Genomic DNA, 19,940 nt, shown 5'->3' on the forward strand with positions numbered 1-19,940 from the left:
CACTGCGCAGAATACTAAGTGACACACTTAGAATACTAAGTGACTCAGTTTTACGGTGAGTTAGTGAGTCTTCCCTTGCTAACAAGGGCATTGTCACACTGAACTCAGATGATCTTGCTGAGAAGAAAGAAATAAGTCTTCACGTATTGTATATGCCATCAAATTTCCTAAGCACTTCAAATTACAAGTTCTAGGGTTTTCGGGGGTTTTTTTGACTGCATTGACATAAATGCATTCTTCTTTCCTGTGTCTTCTTGCCTTCAGGTTATCTTTTAGGTTGTGCACTTGCAGATCACTGTTTCCATACAGATGTTGGGGCCTGCCATGTGACACCAGCAGTCCTTCTATAGCACTTATGAGGACAGAACCCTCCAAGTTTTATTGGTCACCCTCCTGTGTTTCCCTCCCAGCCTAATGAGAATGAATGATGTAGGCTGTCTGTGGAGGGAAGGATTTTTGAAGCAGCTAATATTAGCATTTTTAGTTTCATTTTGGAATAGATAAGCAGGAAATAGTTGTTAGTCGATAATTATTCTAAGATCGGGCGGGGTGAATGTCTGGGGGGAGCTTTGAGGACCAATTTTACATGAGCACAGCAGGATTATTATTTTCTCCTATTCTGGATTTGAAATTCCAAGCTACTTCTTACAGTCATGCAACAGAACATGGAATGCTAAAGCTCTAGCTTTGTGTGCTTGCCCAACACGCTCAAGGGCACAGCTCAAGCCTTGAAATTCAAGTTGTAAGTGAGCTACTTTTGGATAAAAGGCATTTAAGGCATGTTTGAAGTTCAGTGTCATTTAATTTCTCCATGTAGGCCTTGGACTGCTGAGAGGGATTCATCTAATTGGAAAGGATTACATCAGAGCTAATTGTCCTGAGCTCCCATTATAATTTGGAGAGATCCACGCAGTGCAGTGTAAGAAGTGATCCATGTCACCCTAAAGAAGATGTTTAAAGAAGGCCAGATAGATTGCTTCCTCCAATTGCTTGTTTCTTTTCACTGACAATAAATGGAGTCCACAGAGACTAACTGAATTCTAAATATCAGCATGCTAAAAGGCCACATCCCCCATCTGCTTTGCAACTCCCTCAGCGATCTCCAAATAGTTTTGTCTGCCTAGGAGAACTTTTTTTGGAGAATCCACTTGGGCCTCCTCATTCTGCCTCACAGTATGGGCTAGCTGTTAGTCTATCTAATCTCCTTCCACTCAGTTTCTTAATTAAGGTATGTTCTCCCCTGTAAACACTCTCGTCTTGATAATGAACAGACATAATGAATATAAGTCCTTTTGTCTCTTTAGCAAATGTTGAATATCAGCATTTCTCTCTTTGCTCAGTTTTATTAACAAACATGTTAGAAAAACAATGGCCCAGCACCGTTCTTCACGTCATACTAATTCTTTACTATCTACAGGCCTTGCAGCATACTGGGTGCTTGAATACTGTGCTTACAGCTAGACTATAAAGCAGAGAGAGAGGAAAGGCCAAAGAATCTCCCCTGTTTAGGGAGAACAGCCAAATCCATAGAAATCAGGTCTCCGTCTCTCAATGGACAGGCTGCATGTGTTCCTAGCCAGCGATCCATCCCCAGTAGCTGTCCTGTGCCTTGTGTTGTGTCCATTGCATGTATTCCACAATCCCCAATATTTTACCCATGTGGATCCTCGCAGGCTTTACAAGGACCCTTAAGGATTGAACCCAAAGTGACTGAGATTCGACACACAGTGTCTGTTCCGACATTCACCCTTAGAGTTCCCCCGCCATCTGTCTTCCTCAGTGGACCAAAGGGTTTTCCTTCTTTTGTACCACATCCCTTTTGCATGGCTGCTTTCTTTGCTGTAATGGCTCCCCAGCTTCAGAGGAGTTGATGGAATCTTAAGTCTACCTTTCATGAAGCTCCAGTACCTTCCTGTGCCATTTTTGTCCATTTTCGAGAGGCAGAAGACTGGCTAGGAGAGAAATAGTTGTCTGGCAGGATTTACACATGTATGCACCAAGCCTTACTCTTGATATTCTCAACTCTGGGGAGAGTGAGAACTGTCTAGAGATCAGAGGTGGAAGGGGCAGGAGGAGGACAAGGAATGGGGAATCTTCAACAAATATTGTCACAGAGAGTTTTCACTTCCATGTTTACAAGGGAGCCAAGATCATCCTCTTCCCGCTGTGCATACCTAGAACCAGTTGCTATTTCCTTCTAATTCACATGACATACATCTCAGTCTTCTGCATCTTCCTGTAATTCTTGTTAGACCTTGGTGTTTTCTTTCCCTGCTACATCCTCTCCTGTCTCTCTACAAAGAAAGGCTTGTCTTTCGTTGTGTCTGCTCTGAGTCCCATATAATGGGTATACCCATATAATGAGTATGTTACATTCTCTCCTATGCATGCAGTGAGAACACACAAAAAAGCAAGTCCTGACCAGTTACTGGGCTTAGTGTGGGAATTACTGGGTAATTCAACAGTCTGCATCACTTCACGGTTTTGAGGTTTTGCCTGTAAACTAGGGAGAAAAACAAAGTAGCTGATGTATGTGCCAAATAAGGTGTTCAAATTTCCTCGAGAAGTTACACCTTTTTATTACTTCAGCTTGACTCCCAGCATATGAAAGCACTGCTTTAACATAATGCCATTCATATGAGGAGGCACTAGCAATCATGAGAATGGCCACAGAAATTAGGTGAAGTAGAGCTTACTTGCTAAGAAATTGAGAATTGAACAATAGTCTTGAGGAAAAGCTGACTGTTTTGCACAGTGCACATTCAGGTTTCTAACAGGGGTGGATTTCGTTAGACCGTATCCCCTCACCCCTGGTGCTCCTACTCCTACTAATTTTCGACACACAGAAAAGGCAACGAATTCCTCATCCATGACTCCTGCTTGCTCAGTAACTTTCTCTGTGGCCCCCCCTCTCAAGTAAAAAGCACTTTGTAGCAGAACTGAACTGGGAGTGTGAATCTTTCTGGGATTTAGGACTGCAGTAAGTGGAGGAGGCTCCCACGTTTGAATTAATGATTCTTCCTGTGGGAAGTGGATAGACTGACAAAACTGCAGATCCTTCCTTAGCTGGAAATGGATATGTAAACTTCTAAGAGGGACATGACTGTTCAAGCAGAGATTTTTTAGTTGATTAATCATCCCAAAGAAGAATATGAATTTGAACTGGGCTGCACTCAAATGCACCTATATAAACCATGCTATAGCTAATTGTTATAATACTTCAATTTAAAGATGCTGAATTAGTTGAAAGCAATTGAGTACTTCAGCTCTATGTTTATGCAAAGATGAGAGTAAATGGTTAATACAATAATATGGGTGAAATTGTAAATACATATAAATTTGGAATTCTAAGTATAGGGTGATGGTTACATCCTGTTAAGATAGAGTTAAAATCCTTCTGCAGACAGCCACACCTGGTTCTGGCTAAATAAGTGCCTTTGAATTTAGGGCTTATTCAAACACAGGGAAACAGTTCAAAATAAGTCAGCAAGCAAGTGCTAAGTTTCTGGGCAATACAGTTTTTTTCCTGTGCTAGTCAGCAGCTTCCACTGAAAAATTGTATTTAAAACAATTCCAGAGTCTCAGGAGAGTGTCAGAGAAGAACGGGAGCTTCCAGGCATGTCCAGAGGACAAGCCAGGGGAAATTATGCTGTCATTCTTGATCAGGTTACAGTTTCTGAGCACCTTCGAGCTTGTGATGAGTAAATCTGTATCAAGGCTACTGCTTTTCCAGGATGACTCCGTTTCTTTGTGTTTGCACACTAAGGACTGTTTTCAGGTTAGCACAAATGAAATTAATGTGAAGACCAGAAGGTGTCCTTCCGGTGTTGGCATGTGATGTGACCAGGAGGAGGGCCAAGCCCGCCCCAAAGCAGCTCTTGGCATAGGCAGGCGTTCTGCTCTGAGTCACCCTTGGGAATCCTGAATGACAGGAACTGGGTGGAACTAAGTTAAACTCTCCACGTCAAAATCATCCTGCTTGTACAGTCTGTTACACAGCAGCCCCGGCTCAGCAACAGGGATAATTTTGCTGAAGAAGACAAACTTTCAAACTGGGGGAGCCTAGATAGAGCACGTCTCACAGATAGACCTCAAAGGGCTTGGCAATTGAGGTCAGTATCATTCACCTCACTTTATAGGTGGGGAAACAAAGCTACAGAAAAGGGAAATGATTTCCCTGAGGTCATGTGGCATTTCAGAGCAAGGAACTAGGGCATGAATTTCCTGCTCCCAGACTTGTTTTTCTAAGTCCCTATTCTTCTAGGGTTGCTGATTGTCTTCATATTTATACCGACCCTCCTCCTCCCTCCCAGTACCTTGTAATACCCTTTGCTTTCAATGTCTTAATGCATGTAGAAAAGCATGACTTTGGAAGCTTATCTGGGAGCAACTGTGTGTAGTTCTATATATATCCAATTAGGAAGAAAGGTGGAACCTCATGTTGGAGTTATGCCACGTATTGTGCTGATAATTTCTTTACCTTCAGCAACATCTGGGTTTTGTTTTGCTTCCATCATTTTAGTTTCTGGCACTTTCCTTGTAGACCACCTCCACCAAGGAAGTTCCTGTTAGACTGCCTGGAGTCTCTAGCACTCCCCCTCTCCAAATAAATTGTTAATGGGAAAGTACTCATCCTTATTTACTTGATCTCCTCCACAATGAATAGCAGAATTTGTTACAACAGCCTCTTTCTTTTTCTCTGTCATCTTGATATACTTGTCACTTCTGTTTAAATGGTAAACAGTATGATAACAAAACCAAACAAGCAAAAAGAAAAAATTCCTAGTCACTGAAAAGTTGTGCCCATGAAGTTGCTTCCAGTAAATGATTCCTGTTTGGTTTGGAGTTTGGTTTGGTTTGTCGTATTAGACAACAAAGAAATGACCCTGCAGTGTTGTCAATAGCAGTTTTTTAGAGCTGAGCCATCCTGTAGTGAATGTTGGTTTTCTCTCCATCAGATAAGAGCGACCTGAAGATGAAACTCTCTGCCACCTATGAGCTGTTAGTGGATGGTGTTGGGCCATGGGACTTCACTGGAGGCTTTGTTCCTTGTGAGCTGCTGCTTACTGGAAAAGATGCCTACCCTGTGCTTGTGAGCTCTCAGAAACAAGTTCTGATTGCTGTTTCACAGTATGGGAAGGGGCGGATGGTGGTTGTTTCTCATGAGGAAATCTTGAAGGACTCCAGGTTTTCCCAGTTTCTCAGAAATGCTGTGGACTGGCTCAAGCCCTCCCCTGGGGCCCTGGTTGGGGTCCATCATCATTTGGATTCTCTCTCCCAGCTGCTTCTCAGGGCTGGCACCAAAGTACAGGCTGGGGCAGAGCTCAGCACCGCTCTGGGGGTGTACTGTATGGATGCCTATGACAGTACTCATGCAAAGAACCTGATTCACTTTGTAAAGGAAGGTGGGGGCCTGCTCATTGGAGGCCAGGCCTGGTACTGGGCTAGTCAACATGGCAAGGAGAAGGTGCTGTTTGAATTTCCTGGGAACCAGGTGACCAGTGTGGCTGGTGTGTACTTCACGGGAAACGCTGTGGAAAAGGGGATCTTCAAAGTTGCGAAGAAGATACCAAAGATTCCCTTACTTGTCCCGTGAGTATCTGAATTGCTGTCTCTATTTAACTAGCTGATAAAGCTATATAGGTGAAATGTTTACAGGAGATTCTTGAGGTAAGAGGTGAGGATGATGAGGAATGCTGGTTCTTTAGTAGACAGGGATGCAATTTTTATCTTGTAATTTAAGAGGTATCTTCTTACTATTTGCTGTCTCAAAGAATGGTGTCTGACTGCTTCTAGGGGAGCTGGGTAAGGCCCAGGGAATTCATTCAGGGACAAGAAATGAAGGTGGCCATCATTTAGAACAGCCTATATGACCAAATGCATCTGTGTGCAACACACAACAACCTGGGGAAGTGAAGAATAACTCCTCTCCTTTGCCCCCAGAACTGTACATTCAGGGCAACTGTGGCTTTCCCATGGTTCAAAACCAGACTTGAGATGGAATATCTGGCTGGCTTTCTGGGCCAGGCTCTGGCTGGCAGCTATTAAACCTGTTCGGCCTGTTACTTGCAGAAATCTAATTTCGTAAGTGAAGCCCCAGGGCGGGTACAGAGCTGAGGAGGCTGGCCCAGTGCCACATCACTTCTTAGCACCTGGCACAGACCGTGGGCAGGAAACCTCTGTGCTCCAAGATAGTTTGGGATTCCAGAGTAGCCCTTTGGAACCTAAAGCAGCACATATAAAATTCAGGGCTGTTGTGACTCACATGACAGAGCAGACAGGTCACCAGAATCTTGGGTGTTGTTCTGCCATCTTCCTCTATCTCCCCTTCCTACCCAGTGTGCCAAGCTGTTCCTAGCACAGCTTCCTCCAGAGTTACATAAAGTGTAGTGGGGTCTTTGAGGAGCATGCATGCTGCTTTGCTTCCTGTGTGTGGCAGTTTCATTTCACTGCATTGAAAGCTGCAACAATTATAATAAAATTCCTTACAAGCTTTTTCTTTCATCACAGTCTTTTTCTTGTATATATATATGAAACTAAATTTCAACAAATAATTGGATTTGATACTTCCTGGATGCTGAATTTATGTCCCAGTAAAGGTATCAGAAAGCTCTGCTGTTGAATTCAGAAAAGTGCTTAGGACACAGCCAACAAATGAAGTTATTTAATTAAGATTTTCTGAATGATCCTTTTCCCCACCTCCAGTTCACAGGCAGATGAGAAAGGGAGGGGGGTGGAAAATTCACCAGAGAAAAATTACATACCAATTAACAAGGCTTTAAGTGGTAACTGACAGTGAATTACAGCTTGTTTAGGGTGCTTCTGAGGTGTTTTTGCTTTGACCCAGAGCCACAGAGGAATTTGGATACCTAATTTCAGTGCAAAACAACAGCTCTGTGCATCTGGGCCTTCCTGTTCGCCTTTGTTTAACCCACAGAGAATCAGACTGTGGTCTATGCCTGTGCCATATGCCTGGATACCTATTTTGTGTGACAAAGGATTGGGGTAAAGTGATAATCAAAGGAGAGCTGCAGTTTTAATTCCTGTCCTGTGGGTGTGCAGAAGGGCTGAATCATTTACTCTCACTGAGTTGGCTGCAATGGCCACGTAACAAGATGCTTTCCAGTGCCAGAGTGAAAACTGTGTTTGGTAAAACTATATGACCAAACCAGGAGAAAATATAAACAAAGCAAAATCAAGCAATTCAACATGTCATTTACCACAGTGATAGACAGGAGTTACATGGAAATAGCAGAGATAAGAGGAAGGCCTTGTACAATAAAAACTCTTTATATGGTAGAGGTTAACTGATGGGAATTTGAAGAGTATGTGTTAGGAGCCTAAGTCAACTTCAAGTCACTCATTGTCTGTATGCCTATCTGTCCATCTTGCCAAGCTATCCTTTCTTCAATTATGAACAGTGACAGACACCAGGAAATAGCCCAGAGAAATCTTTTGGGCTTGGTTAGCTGACGATTTCTAGGGCGGATTAAATGGATGAAGTTTCCCTTACAAGGGATTTGCCAATCCCCACATCAAGGTTTAAACCTGCAAGAGACTGATTAAAATATGTGAAAGGTCTTCTGATTTTTGAGCTTCTGTGATGTACTTAGAGGGGATTTTCAAGCTGCTCTTCAAAGTCGCGGGCCTAGAAACTTCCTTTTGACCTTTCTTTTTCTCTTCTTTTTTTGAATGAATGCTGAGATTCTTACAGAGATACTTGACCCCCAAAACTGAAGCTTTAAAAGGAAAAATAAGGGTATTTTAAAGATTGATAGAACTGGCAATGGGATGTACTAAGGTGAGGGTGGAAGAAGAGGCATGGATGGACAAGGCAGACTTGTATGTAAAAGATTCTGGGACTGGGGCTAACTTGAATGTCTCTTGGTTTTGCAGACATCATGCCAATCTCAGCCTTGACGCTGAGTTTCTCCTGCATGGTGTGTCAGAGCTGGATGTTGTGACAGGGGGCGTGCCCTCCGTCTTGCTGGTGCATGGTATACTCTCCTTCCCACTCTGCTTGGACAGCTCGCACCGCTGCCTCTTAGCTGCAGCACGCTATGGCAAAGGGCGTGTTGTGGTGGCAACTCATGAGAGTCAGCTGTTCTCCCCAAAGCTGGCTGGATTCCTGCTCAATGTTGTCCAGTGGCTGGATGCTGGGAAGAAGGGGCTGGTGGGTGTGGATGTCAGCCTGAAGAGACTGTGTAACCTGTTCTCTCAAGGAGAGGTGAAGTTCCAGGTGTCACACCTGACAAGCGATATGAGTGTGTACTGCTGTCCTTCTTACAGCGACAGAGAGGTGGAGAAGATTCATGCTTTTGTGGCAGAGGGAGGCGGCCTGCTGACTGGAGGTCAGGCCTGGTACTGGGCTTCCCAGAACCACAGCAAAGCTGCTGTGGCAGAATATCCTGGCAACAAAATCCTCAACCACTTTGGGCTCAGCATTCTGGGTCTGAATGTCCAGGCAGCTAAATACCCAGCTGTGGTGCTTGGGGAGCACTACCACTTCCGCAAGGCTCTCTCTCTTTTCCAAAGGCATATAGACAAGAATGAGGAGCTCAAAGCTCCCTTGAAGGACTGGCTGCAAAGACTGACTCAAGACTGTGCTGCCTTTCTGCGCATCCCAGCCGAAGACTGCCCTGCATATGCCTCGCTCCACCGCATCCTCACCAAAGTGCTACGCAGAAGTGGGATCCCACATGTCAGCAGGCACTGCCCTGTCCAGAGCAACTCCAAAGAGGCAGCCCTTCTCTGCATGGCAACTGAACTGTCCCGTGCCATGATGGACTGTGCAACCTTAGTGCAGAAACCCATCAGTAGGGCCTGTGACCTCCCTGTTACTGTGGAAATTGATGGCACAAACCCAGGTGAGAAGCGTATCTCCCTCCCTCTTAAGGAATGCTGCTGCTGGGATCAGTGGCTCACCTCATGTGTGTGTCTGTGTGTATGTATGGCTGAATATGGGGACACTTGTACAGTTTTGCTTTGGGTTTGTGAGGAGGCTGATCTCTCTGTAGAGACAGACAGGTTTCTATTGTGGCCAACCTGGATTTCAGTGCTCTGAAACACCCTGTGGAAGTTCTGCTCCCTCTCTGTTGGTGTACAGGGCACTGAGGGAGATGAACCACCTAACATAGACACCTCAGGGGAATTATGCAACATAATGGTTTCGGCAAGACAACTTCCTTAAGAAAGTCTCGGCCTTGCACTGCAGATTGCCATGCCCATAGCTGTGTCCATACAGCCATCTATGGGGCTGTGCTATGAAAAGATCTGAATTAGGCACAAAGGGTTATTTTTGATCCAGATCATTTCAATCCAGGTTATAGCACAGTCCCACAACTTGTGTCAGCACAACTGAAGGAGCAACTGGTTGTGGTTTCGGGGGTTTGGAAATAAGGTGGGAACTTCTTAAGCTGGCATTGTCACTAAAGCCAAGGTACCTTGTAATCACATCCTGAGTAAGAGGTCTAAACTTAGGTTTTTTTATCTATAGAACCCTGCTGAGATTCCTGTGTGTAAATCATATGTTTAAACACTAGGTAATTCCACTAGTAAGGTATTTTTCCCTGGACAGATTCACCTCACATTCTTGTATTTGAATATGTTTGAGAGGAGTTGTTTGAAAACTGTTCTAATGAGGATAGACTGTTCTGAAGTGGCAATGTCTGAGTGCAGAGGATACATAGAGAGAAGAGTTGTGGAACAGCTCTTCACTGGTTTTCAGTTCTGTAATGAGTCAGGACAAAAGAAAAAAATTGTTTAGGGCTGACTGAATTGAATGCATTGGATTAAACACCTTTTTTTTTTTTTTTGGCCAGAAATTATTCGATATTTATATAGTTTCACATAAAAAATAAAGAAAGAAATGCTAGCAAACCATGATTTAAGATTAAACACCATTTCACAAATGCTATCAGGGCAAGCCAAGCAAAACCAAGATGAATTGCTGAAACATGGTATTTGGTGAAACATGATATTGTCTAATTTGCATTTTTTCTTGGAGAAAGTTTTGCTTGAAAAAATCAGTCATTCTTTCTTGGAGGTGCTTTATGGAAAGGGTGCTTTGACCGTACAGCTCTTCTTAGGACTGTTACTGTTTGTGCTGAAATACACTTGTGTAAGCCTTATGTGAGAACTGGTGAGTAGATTTTGCGTAGACAGGACAGTAGAGATGGATTAACTTTGCACTATATGTCACAACTGTCCACAGAGATCTTCTAGGCAGAGGACACTTGCATTTCCATGGAAAGACTGCTAGAAGCATGCTGAATTGTACTGGAATGATGGGGTACCCAACTTAGAGTTAGACCTAGGATGAGAGGCTTTTAGGCTTTCTCGTAACTTCAGTCCGCTAGGAATGGGAATTTGTGTGGGCCCCAGCTTGTGCTGACCAGACTGTAGGGAAAAATCTGATGTTACTGTCTGTCTGTTATCTAGGAAATGATTTTTGACCATTACATCTTCCACTGTTTTTAGTATCACTGCAGTATGCACCTCTTACGAGGGCTTTACTGTGAGAGGATCCGAGTGGGGGTGCTGGGGTTTTAGTTTCTTTTTTATATTTTTAAAGGTGTTAGTAAGCGCATTTAAGCTTGGCATTTTCAGAAGTTCAAATTTGGGTGGGCAAGCATGCTAATTTAATTCTCTGATGGTTTGTTCACATAGATACCTTTTGCTTTAAAACCAGAAATGTATTTCAGGTTAGGTAAAACATGAGACGGTTTTGTAAGTGTAGAGCAAGGCAAAAAAGAGAGTGAAGATTCTTTTATTGCAGCTTGATATCTCCAGAATGCATGATGTTAGGTTGAAAAAGTGCTGATTGTTCAGGAAAGTCTTAACTTTTAGGCAAGACAGCCTGGAGGAGTACGGGACTCTATCTCCCTGAAGGACACATGGCAGTTATAACATTCCCTTGCATGGCAGTTGGTGCTGGTCTGCAGGTAAGTTCTCTTGAATTTGGCTACTATACACTGATGTATTTGTCAGATGGGCACTCAAATACAGGTCTGAGAAGGCTTTTCTCCTTACTAATTTTGCTGCCGTTTCAATCCTTGCCTACTTCTGCCACCCTATGGCACTTTTAGTGCATTATCATCATTTCTTACGTTTTTTCCCACTCTTTACTGTTGTTATTTCTGTGTGCCAGTTGGATAAATGAGTGTGGCTGCTGCCTGAAGACAGATGTGCTTTTTTGTTACCCAGCAGATAGAAACAATCAAGGTGGTTGCCAGGCCCAAGATAAGTGCTTGGGTACTTCTAATCACCAAACTTAGTGTTGTCTCTTTCCAGATCTCTTGTGAAGTACTTTCATAGTGCTGTCCCTGCAGCTCATGTAGATGTATCCAGATCAGATACAAACTAGCTACCTGGATTCCTGCTATCTGTAAAGTACAAAGCAGACAAGTGCTCACCTGCTTGGGTATTTTTTGCAGAAAGCTTCATGTAGCTGAAACCCAAGGTTAACTCAGGTACTTCTGTATGATCTTGCAGTCACATGCTGTCTGTTTTACTGTATCAGTACCAGAGAAGAGGTGCAAGAAGGGGAGCCAGCAGTGATCATGTCTTCACCTCACATTTTTAGTATGTGACTTCGATGCTGGTGCAGAGTGAAGAAAAGATCAATACCGTACTCTAGTGAAGGAAGTCACTGCAGTACTCTCCGCTGCCAGTGAAGGAGGTAGCTGACCCAAGTAATAATGGGAGTAGAGGTGTAAGACTGTGTGACAGGGACAGCACTGAACTTCATTGGGGTTTTTTTTTCACTTGTTTTGCTGCTTCTACTCACCACAGGCCGAAAGCTTGAGTAGGGTTGGAGTCAGAAGGCTGCCTTTGTCTGTGTGCCCTACAAGGACAGTCCTGCACCAGGGATCTCAGGGTGCTGTGGCCTGTGAGCTTGCACTTGGAGCACTTTGCCAGTTCTTCCTACCCTTCTGTTTGCCAGGTGCAGATTGGATGTCATGCAGATGACCTCTCTCATGCCACAGAGCTGAAACGTGCCCCAGTGGTGATACGCACCTGTGATATTATCTGCCAGAAACAGTCTGTTTCCTGCCTGTGGGGTGGCCTGATTTACATCACAGTACCAGGAAAGAGTGTCCTGGGGAAAGTGTCCATCACTGTAGAAGGGGCAGTCAGAGCTCCTTTCTTCAAGCTTGGTAGGTTTGTTTATTTGGTGCCTTTGTCCTTAGCGCTGCTCATAGATGCTGTTATTCTTGTGACTGAAAAGAAAAATGGCCCTGCTTAGGGTCACTGGCCAAAAATCAGTTTTATCTCTCTGTTGGAGAACAGGAAATGAGATCATCAAGAGAGGCTGGAGAAGCCTGATGCTTCTTTTTCTCAGATAGGAAACAGGGATCTGTTCTTGCTGTGTTACTACTTTGGTGGTAAGACGGCCCTTTTCTGTCTCTGTCTCCCATCCACAAAAGAGCCCCGAGGATACTTCTGAAGCACATGTTTCTGTGGCTCGATCTCTGAGAGTGTGCTCAAAATTGATTTTCTATGTTGATGTAGGGGAGACCTGTGAAAGCCAGTGGCAGGCCTGTATCCGGCATTACCCTGCTCCCTGGGCAGAATTAGCTGTTGAGAATCTTATCCTGACGGTACCAGCTGACAGCATTCGCCATATACAGAACCCGAAGCCACTGCTTAGCCTGTGGGACGAGATTATGGTGGCAATAAGCACGTTGGCGGCCATACCAACAAAATTCTCAAGGCCGGAGAGGATTGTAACAGATGTCCAGATCTCATGTGGTAGGTATATTGCCATATGGCCTTCTCAAGGGGCCCAGGGAAAAGTGGCCTCTAGCAGCAATGTCTGTTTCTTCGAGGTTGTTGTGCTAAAATTGGGCTCTGCATTTATGTAAGGGGTGCAAGCCTTGCATAACTGTGAGCTGCTCCATCAGGATGGAAACGTGGTATGGCACGGCTTACAAAAACCACATTGACTGTTGCAGTTGCCCCTCTGCTTTCAAAATTGGTATTGTCTCACTCAGCTTTGCTGCTGCCTGAGTGTTCTGAGAGGCAGAGCTGCTGATTGCAATGTCTTTGGCTCACTTGCAGTTACTCATTCTCCCTTCTGAATGTACTGCAGACACAGCACAACTGGGAGATAGTGACCTGGTTTCTGTTTTTTCCTGCCTCAGTCACAGGACTGTTTGCTTACATTCAGTTGCAATTGTACCTGCTGGAGACAGGCTACACAAGGGTTACTGTGGGCAAAGCTTAGCCTGAAAACACATGTGTCCAAGCTGAAGGCAAAGCGGAAACAGAGCGTGCATCATTATCAAAGCCTGTGAGTTTGTAGTTTTGCACTGATGCTCCCCCACATCCTCACCCTAGCTTCTGAAGTTGTAAACTGAGTGCATTTGATTTAGAGTCAGTTAGATGGTACATGTGGAACCTTACAATGCTATTTTTATTCAGTTCTTTTTTCAAAGCCAGCTGGTCAAATTCATCATCCCACAGTGAGGGCAAGGGCTTGGCAGGAGCCCTGATGTCCTAACCCCTTGCTAGACCATGTGGAAAGAATTTGTTGCACATCTTGGGAGTGTTAAATTCTACTGTCCTGGGAAAATGCCAGTTAAAATTAGCATAGTCTGCATACTCAAAATTCCCTTGTGGTTTGGATGGTCTAAATGGTTTGACCCACATTTTTGGACTTGAACTTTTGGTGTTGCCAGGGGTTGCTGTAGGGTTGCTCCCCTTGAGGGGAGCTCAAGATCTTAAATAGTTTCTGCAAGAAGGAGTACGTGATTCATATCCTCTAATTTGAGTAGTCTACAAGCTTTGTGTTAAGTCAAAGCCAGCTATGTAGGCTCCCTTTGTGGTGAGTGTAAAGTGTTTGAGTTTGGGGAGGTGACTCTCATATGAAGTTTTGGGAATCTTCAAGAAGGACAAATCAGGTATGAAGCTGCCCAGGAGACATGGGTAAAATCCCTTGCAGTGCCAAATTCTTGTCCAGCATGATGTTGGTAAATTGTTTAGATAACAGCTATTCTGTGAGGTTAAACATGACGAGCACTGTGATCTCCATGTGTTTCCTCCACACTGCTAACTCTTGGAGTGCAGACCTGCAATATTCACACTTTACATAGGAAGAGTCAAGCTCTGCCAGAGTGCTGAATCACATTATTGCATGGTTGGACTGGCCTCACGGTGCTCATTTTGAGAGAGTTCAGGTGTGTTCTGGGCAATGCTCAGGCTTTCTTCTTCCCCCTAAAACATCAGTGTCAGTCCAAATGTGAGTGTATGCTTATGAATAAACAGAGCAAGTGGGCAAAACTGCACTTACCGTTACCCTTATACCCCTTATTTGGCTGTCTGTTAAGGTGAAGTTCGTAGTATTTCTTTATCTCAAAAAAGGAAAAGATTGTCACTCATAGTGATAAAGTATGGTTTGTGAGATGGAGGAAAAGCACTAGAGAAATGAAAAAATACAGTCATTTATATCTAAGAGGTACTGGGATAAGCACTTATGCTGTGTGTTGATACCTCTCTTTTCCTGCAGGCTGGATGCATGCTGGCTACCCCATCATGGGCCACCTAGATTCAGTGAAGGAGATGGTTGACATGAAGCACATGCAAACCACTGGTCTTTGGGGTCCTGTCCATGAGCTGGGACACAATCAACAGCAGCAAGCATGGGAATTTTCCCCTCATACTACAGAAGCTACCTGCAACCTCTGGTCTGTCTATGTGCATGAGAAGGTGCTGGGGATTCCCAGGCATCAGGCCCATAAGGCGCTTAGGTCACAATGTCGGGCGGAAAGGGTAAGAGGGTATCTGAAAAAAGGTGCTCATCTAAAGGACTGGGAAATGTGGACTGCCCTGGAGACATACCTGCAGGTAACTCTGGGAGAGGTGGGTTCGTTCTCAGTGCCTAGTGACTACAACTGTTTGCTTACAAGCTGGATTCTTCTTAGGTCTGGAAAGCACTGGAGAGATACATGGATAGGTTGTGTAGCACTAATGTCTCCTGATGCCCTTCCTCTGCAAGACTTGGGCTCAGCCACCTGGAGAGAGAACCGAGTGCTAATCTTTCTTCCTAGGAGAGAAACAGGAATTATTTCTTGATACAGAGTGGGAAAAGGAGGATCAAGTGTGGGTACAGTTCTTTAATCTGCAGCAGATTTCCTGTGGACTTTGGGCTAGTTGGCAAAAAACCTTTGGCATTGTAGAACTTATAGGAGTGTAGTATCCTGAGAAGTTACAAGGCTAAGCTCCCCTATACAAAACAAAGGAAAGACCAGGGTGTTCATATGAGCCAGTGCACCGAGTGGGGCCAGTGTAGGCTATCAAATGGCAAGGGGATGGGTTCATCTCATCTTTCCCTTTCCAAATGTAGTTAGATGCCTCATGCATTCAGGACTCTAAATCATGAACCCTGTTGTCGATTAAGGTGCACTCTCATGAGAAGCATGTGAGAGAGCTCTTCTCCTTCTGCCTTTCCCTTTCTCACTGTAACAGCCAGTAGTCTTGTAGAGGGAGCGTTCAACTTGATTTGAATTTGAGATTTCAAGGTGAGTGTCCATTATGATGGCTTAGGCTGTTGACTACTGTGAGGTGAATATTCCTCAGCCCCTCCTCTGGGAGCTCTTACATCTCATACAAATACCAAAGTATTTGTTGGAAGAGTCTTGATTCTTATTTTTTCACATCTCAGAGGAGTGCCTGAATCATCAAGCTGCAGAGTCAACTTCTGTTTTCTCTGGTGCAATGAATATCAAAATAGTTACACAGAGTGGAACAGTTTCAAGAGGGGAGATTTACCCACATTACCTTATAGGCTGGCAGTTTGGCCACTGCCTGAGGAGGTGGGAAACCTGAGGTCAAATCTGATTTCCAGGTCCCGCAGAGTATGGACTGGAATCTGCCATCTCCTGTCTGGCTACTGACAGAACTGTTGGGACAAACAAACAAACAATCCTCTTCTTCCCCGCTGTGCCCCTCAAAGTCATTGTGAAATAGTTGATGTTATAGTGCAACAAATGTAGTGGTATTGAGCACTGGACATCAGACCAGCAAAGGATGCCACAGCTGCTTTGAGAATCCACAAGACTCTCAAAGGGATCAGGGATGCTCAGAGAGTCCTCAGGGTGTTATATTAGGGCTCTGCGTCCAGGATTTGAATACTTTGATACATATCCACTTGGAAAACCCTGAGTTTCAGGGATGATAGGTGCCTATAAGTTTTTAGGTGTCAGCTAAGTGGGAGTTGAGGTACCTCAGCTGAGGTCTGCCTGGGCTCTACCTCTGAAGAAGTGCCACCTTCCCTCTTTCCATCGCTTTTTTTTTTCCCTAATACTTCCTATGGATGAGCTGTTGGATTGATGTAAAGTGATATTAGCAGGTCCCTAGCTGAGAAGTAAAAATTTCCTCACCTAGTCTCATAACTTAGCCTGTGTTGAATTTCCTTGCTTGGGAGAGGATGTGTTGACCAAAAGTTTAGGGCCTCTGTATTGCCCTTGCTATGTGAAAACAGAAGGACTGCTGGATGGTACCAGGCTGGATTTCCAACCTTGACTTGGCCTTTGACAGCACCCTGGGATGCCTCAGTGGAAGGTGCACATAATACCTAATTTCTATTTTTACACCTCAAAGATGCTTTGTAGACAGATGAGAAACACTCACAGTTTACAAACTAACCACACCTTCTACAGAAAAACAGAAGACCTACCTATAATTACTGTCTAGATACCTTTGCTCTTCCAGCCATAGTGGGTTTTCTTCAATTGAATGCTATCCATGTTGCTTTGAGCCATACATCTGGATCCCATTTAGATGCTTTTTACATTCCTTTTATCCAGGAAGGCTTCAGCATTGACCTTCAGGCCTTTCAGATCCTCATCCTGTCTGCCTCTTACTTGCATGGCAGCAGGGTGCCATCTGGTCCTGACATTGCCTGACAGAGCATACCATCTCTCAGAGTTCAGCCTAGTGATGCATTTACCTCTCCAGAGTGGTCACTGAAACCCATATTGCAGATCTTGGAAAAGAGAGTATAAAGGAATTGGAAAATGAATCAATTGGCTCAAGAGATGTACAGATTTAAATGGGCCAACAAAACTCCTGTCTGTACTGTTCTGTCTCCACTTCCTCACTGTTCTGGAACTTGCTTTGGACTAAGGTCAGAGCCCTCCAAAGCTCTGTCTAAACTAGGCAAAAGAAGCACATTGCAGCATGCTCCAGGGTGCTTGTTCCCCCAGTTATCCAGTTGCCCACCACAAGTACCTGTGTTTTCTTCCCATAGAAGACTGACTGTGAGGGAGTGTACAGACAGTTTTCATTCTGGTCATGTTGTGACATGGTGCTGGGAACTCTCCATTCTCTGAGATGAATACTTGAACTCAGGATCTAGGAGATGCTCCTGCATTCTGCAGGTCAGACATAACCTAACACAGTGAGGAGCCTTCTGTATAGCTTGGCTCACTGCTTGTGGCCTTGTGCAAAACCAGACCCTTCCTTCTCCTACCTTCCAGTCAGCCTGCTTATGGCTCTCCAACCTTTGTACCCCAAAATATTACCTAGTCCATAGCTAGTCTCAGCATCAGGGGTTTCCGTGTGAATATGGGAATAACAGAGGCAGATAACCTGTTTGTTTGTTCTGCCTAATGTAGAAATGTTGTCTGTCACTGCTTAGCTGTTCCAGCATGATGGAGGATTTGTGGAATACGTTTTAGTGTCAAATTAGTGTCAAAGTGTGATGCATTTTGGCTTGGTAAGGAACTACTGACACTGACAATCAGTAAGCATTCTGCATTCTGTCATGCTATTGTTCCAACTCAGCTCTCCATATTAACCTCATCTTGAGCAACAAAATAGGTTTCTGCTTCCTCTTTACTTTAAACTCATTACTCGTACAACAGTAATTTTTCTGTCTTCATCCCCTTTGCTCTTATTCCTGGACAAAACATGCTCTGCTCACAGTCTCTCCTTCCTGTTTTCTGACTACTCGTTATTCTCTTGTCCTCCTTCTGTCCAGGTTCTCTTTAGAGTCCTCACTGATGGTTTTTCACTGCACAAGAGGCTTTATTCTGCACACATCATCAGCTTGGATAGTTGGTTGCTGCTGAGTGCTGACATTTCTATCTGCTCCCAATGTACCTTTTGTCTCCATTTGTTCCAGCAGGCCACTATAGTGGGAATATGTTTTTTTCTGTATGGTAGTGCTGTAAGTTATGCTCTGAAGCCTTAAAGTTGGATGACTTCATCTAACTTTACACCCTTTTCAAAAGACATGGCAAAAACCTGTGGAAGTTTCTACTACTTGTAATGCAGGAATAATGTCTATGAAATGAGAATTTCGTTGTTTTTACACTCTATATTCTTGTCCCTCAGTTGCAGGAGGGCTTTGGTTGGGAGCCCTTCACCCACCTCTTCTCTGACTACCAGAAAATGTCCACCATCCCAAAGGACAACCCTTCTAAGATGAACTTGTGGGCACAGAAGTTTTCTCAGCAGGTGAACAGGAACCTGGCTCCTTTTTTTATGGCCTGGGGATGGCCTATCAAGGAAGAGCTATCCATGGAACTGTCCTCTTTACCCATCTGGGAACAGGACCCAATGAAGTCCTATAGATCATGAAGGAAACACATCCAGATCTTGATTCTCAGAACTAGCTACAGCCTATCATTTTCTCCTTGTATGCTGCATGATATGTTCACATTGTATTTAGCTTTGCACTGAATTCTTCAGCTTTTTGCTGTCTTAGGATGGAAGCCAAACCTGGCAGAAACTCAGCAGAAGCCTGTGTGCTGCTCAGCTCCCATCTAAGCCATCTTCAGAAGAGTTAAATAATGAATGAGCCTTGTGCTGCGTTCTTCACTTCAGAAGAAATTTAATTCGGGGTGGATTTAGTTCCTGCAGAACCTTTCTCTGCTGAAATTGAGGCTTTTGGGGTGCGTCAGTCACTGGAGCCGTCTCAGGGACAATGCAAATAGAATATGGATCCGTAAAATAAATAGTAGCCTTCATAATGTTGTATTTTTCAGTTATGATCTCAGCAACACAAGATCTTCCCTACTGATCTGATTACCTGTAAAATTCCTAGTCTTTAATGTCTCTAAGTGTGCAGAACTTCTACACCTACTATCATGGAATTAAGTGACCTTATAGTGTTTATATACAGAGGCTGCTTAGCTGATATTGAAATGCTGTTGATTTCTTCCTACTCTATATTACTGTGTGACCCAAGATCCAAGGTCCCAGCTTCTTTATCTGAAACAAGTCAATGATGAGTTGTACCTGTCACACTCACCTTAGTCTGTGAGCAAGATACTGTGAGCAAACCATGCAGGATGGGAAAGCAGAAATAAAGAGCAAGAGGTGAGTTGATTGTAGTCAGTAATGGTTTAACACATGGACTCATTAAAGTTTTATAAAAACAGGCACTGACATGACTGCATGAGGGAGCAGAGAGGAGGAAGGCAGAAGCTCAGCAAGATGGAGGATCAGCCTGTTCCAAGGAGCCATGGAAGTTAACACTTTCCCACCTCAGACTTGCTTGGCTAGTACAACACACTGGTGACCATGCCAGGGCTAGTGGGGATATTAATGCTTAAGCTAATAGCATGCTAGTCCCAACTCATACCTTGTGTATCAGCAATAAATAAGACAATTATAGTGAACTCACAGGTTGTGTGTATGGTCTTACTTTCAAGTTTCTATGCCCAGTAAGAAAAACACCTAAAAAGAAGTGACACAAAGATTTGTTACAGCTGCTTTTTATTTTTGTTCTGGCTCAGATGCAGTCCTGATTTTTCTGTGATTCACTGGCCTGTTTGTTTCCTTTATCTTTCAAGCATTCTTTCCATTCTTATTCACTACTGCTATAAGTTGTTCTTCCAATAAAACATATGCAGAGGGAAGTCCTAGCTTAGACAGTGGTTCAGTACCAGTTTAGCTCTGTTTTGGAAACTCAGAAGAAAATTTATGTGGTG

General features: G+C 44.0%; 1 protein-coding gene across 4 annotated transcripts in view; it reads left to right on the forward strand.

The window, feature by feature from the left end:
- Nucleotides 1–19,632, forward strand: part of TCAF2 (TRPM8 channel associated factor 2) — a 25,322-nt gene extending 5,690 nt beyond the window's left edge. Inside the window, exons 2-9 of one of the 4 annotated variants that reach the window (XM_064518192.1) lie at nt 818–4,112; nt 4,959–5,592; nt 7,897–8,867; nt 10,849–10,943; nt 11,945–12,158; nt 12,514–12,753; nt 14,510–14,862; nt 18,340–19,632. In XM_064518192.1, the coding sequence (XP_064374262.1) occupies nt 4,976–5,592; nt 7,897–8,867; nt 10,849–10,943; nt 11,945–12,158; nt 12,514–12,753; nt 14,510–14,862; nt 18,340–18,585 (2,736 nt within the window). In that variant the 5' untranslated portion in view covers nt 818–4,112; nt 4,959–4,975 and the 3' untranslated portion in view covers nt 18,586–19,632. Of the gene's footprint in view, nt 1–103; nt 4,113–4,136; nt 5,593–7,896; nt 8,868–10,848; nt 10,944–11,944; nt 12,159–12,513; nt 12,754–14,509; nt 14,863–18,339 lie in introns of those variants that run through there. The other 3 variants (XM_026112618.2, XM_026112619.2, XM_026112620.2) reach the window with 3 other exon arrangements.
- Nucleotides 19,633–19,940: the final 308 nt, after the last annotated feature.

Source organism: Dromaius novaehollandiae, chromosome 1 (assembly GCF_036370855.1).
Source record: "Dromaius novaehollandiae isolate bDroNov1 chromosome 1, bDroNov1.hap1, whole genome shotgun sequence".
NCBI lineage: Eukaryota > Metazoa > Chordata > Aves > Casuariiformes > Dromaiidae > Dromaius > Dromaius novaehollandiae.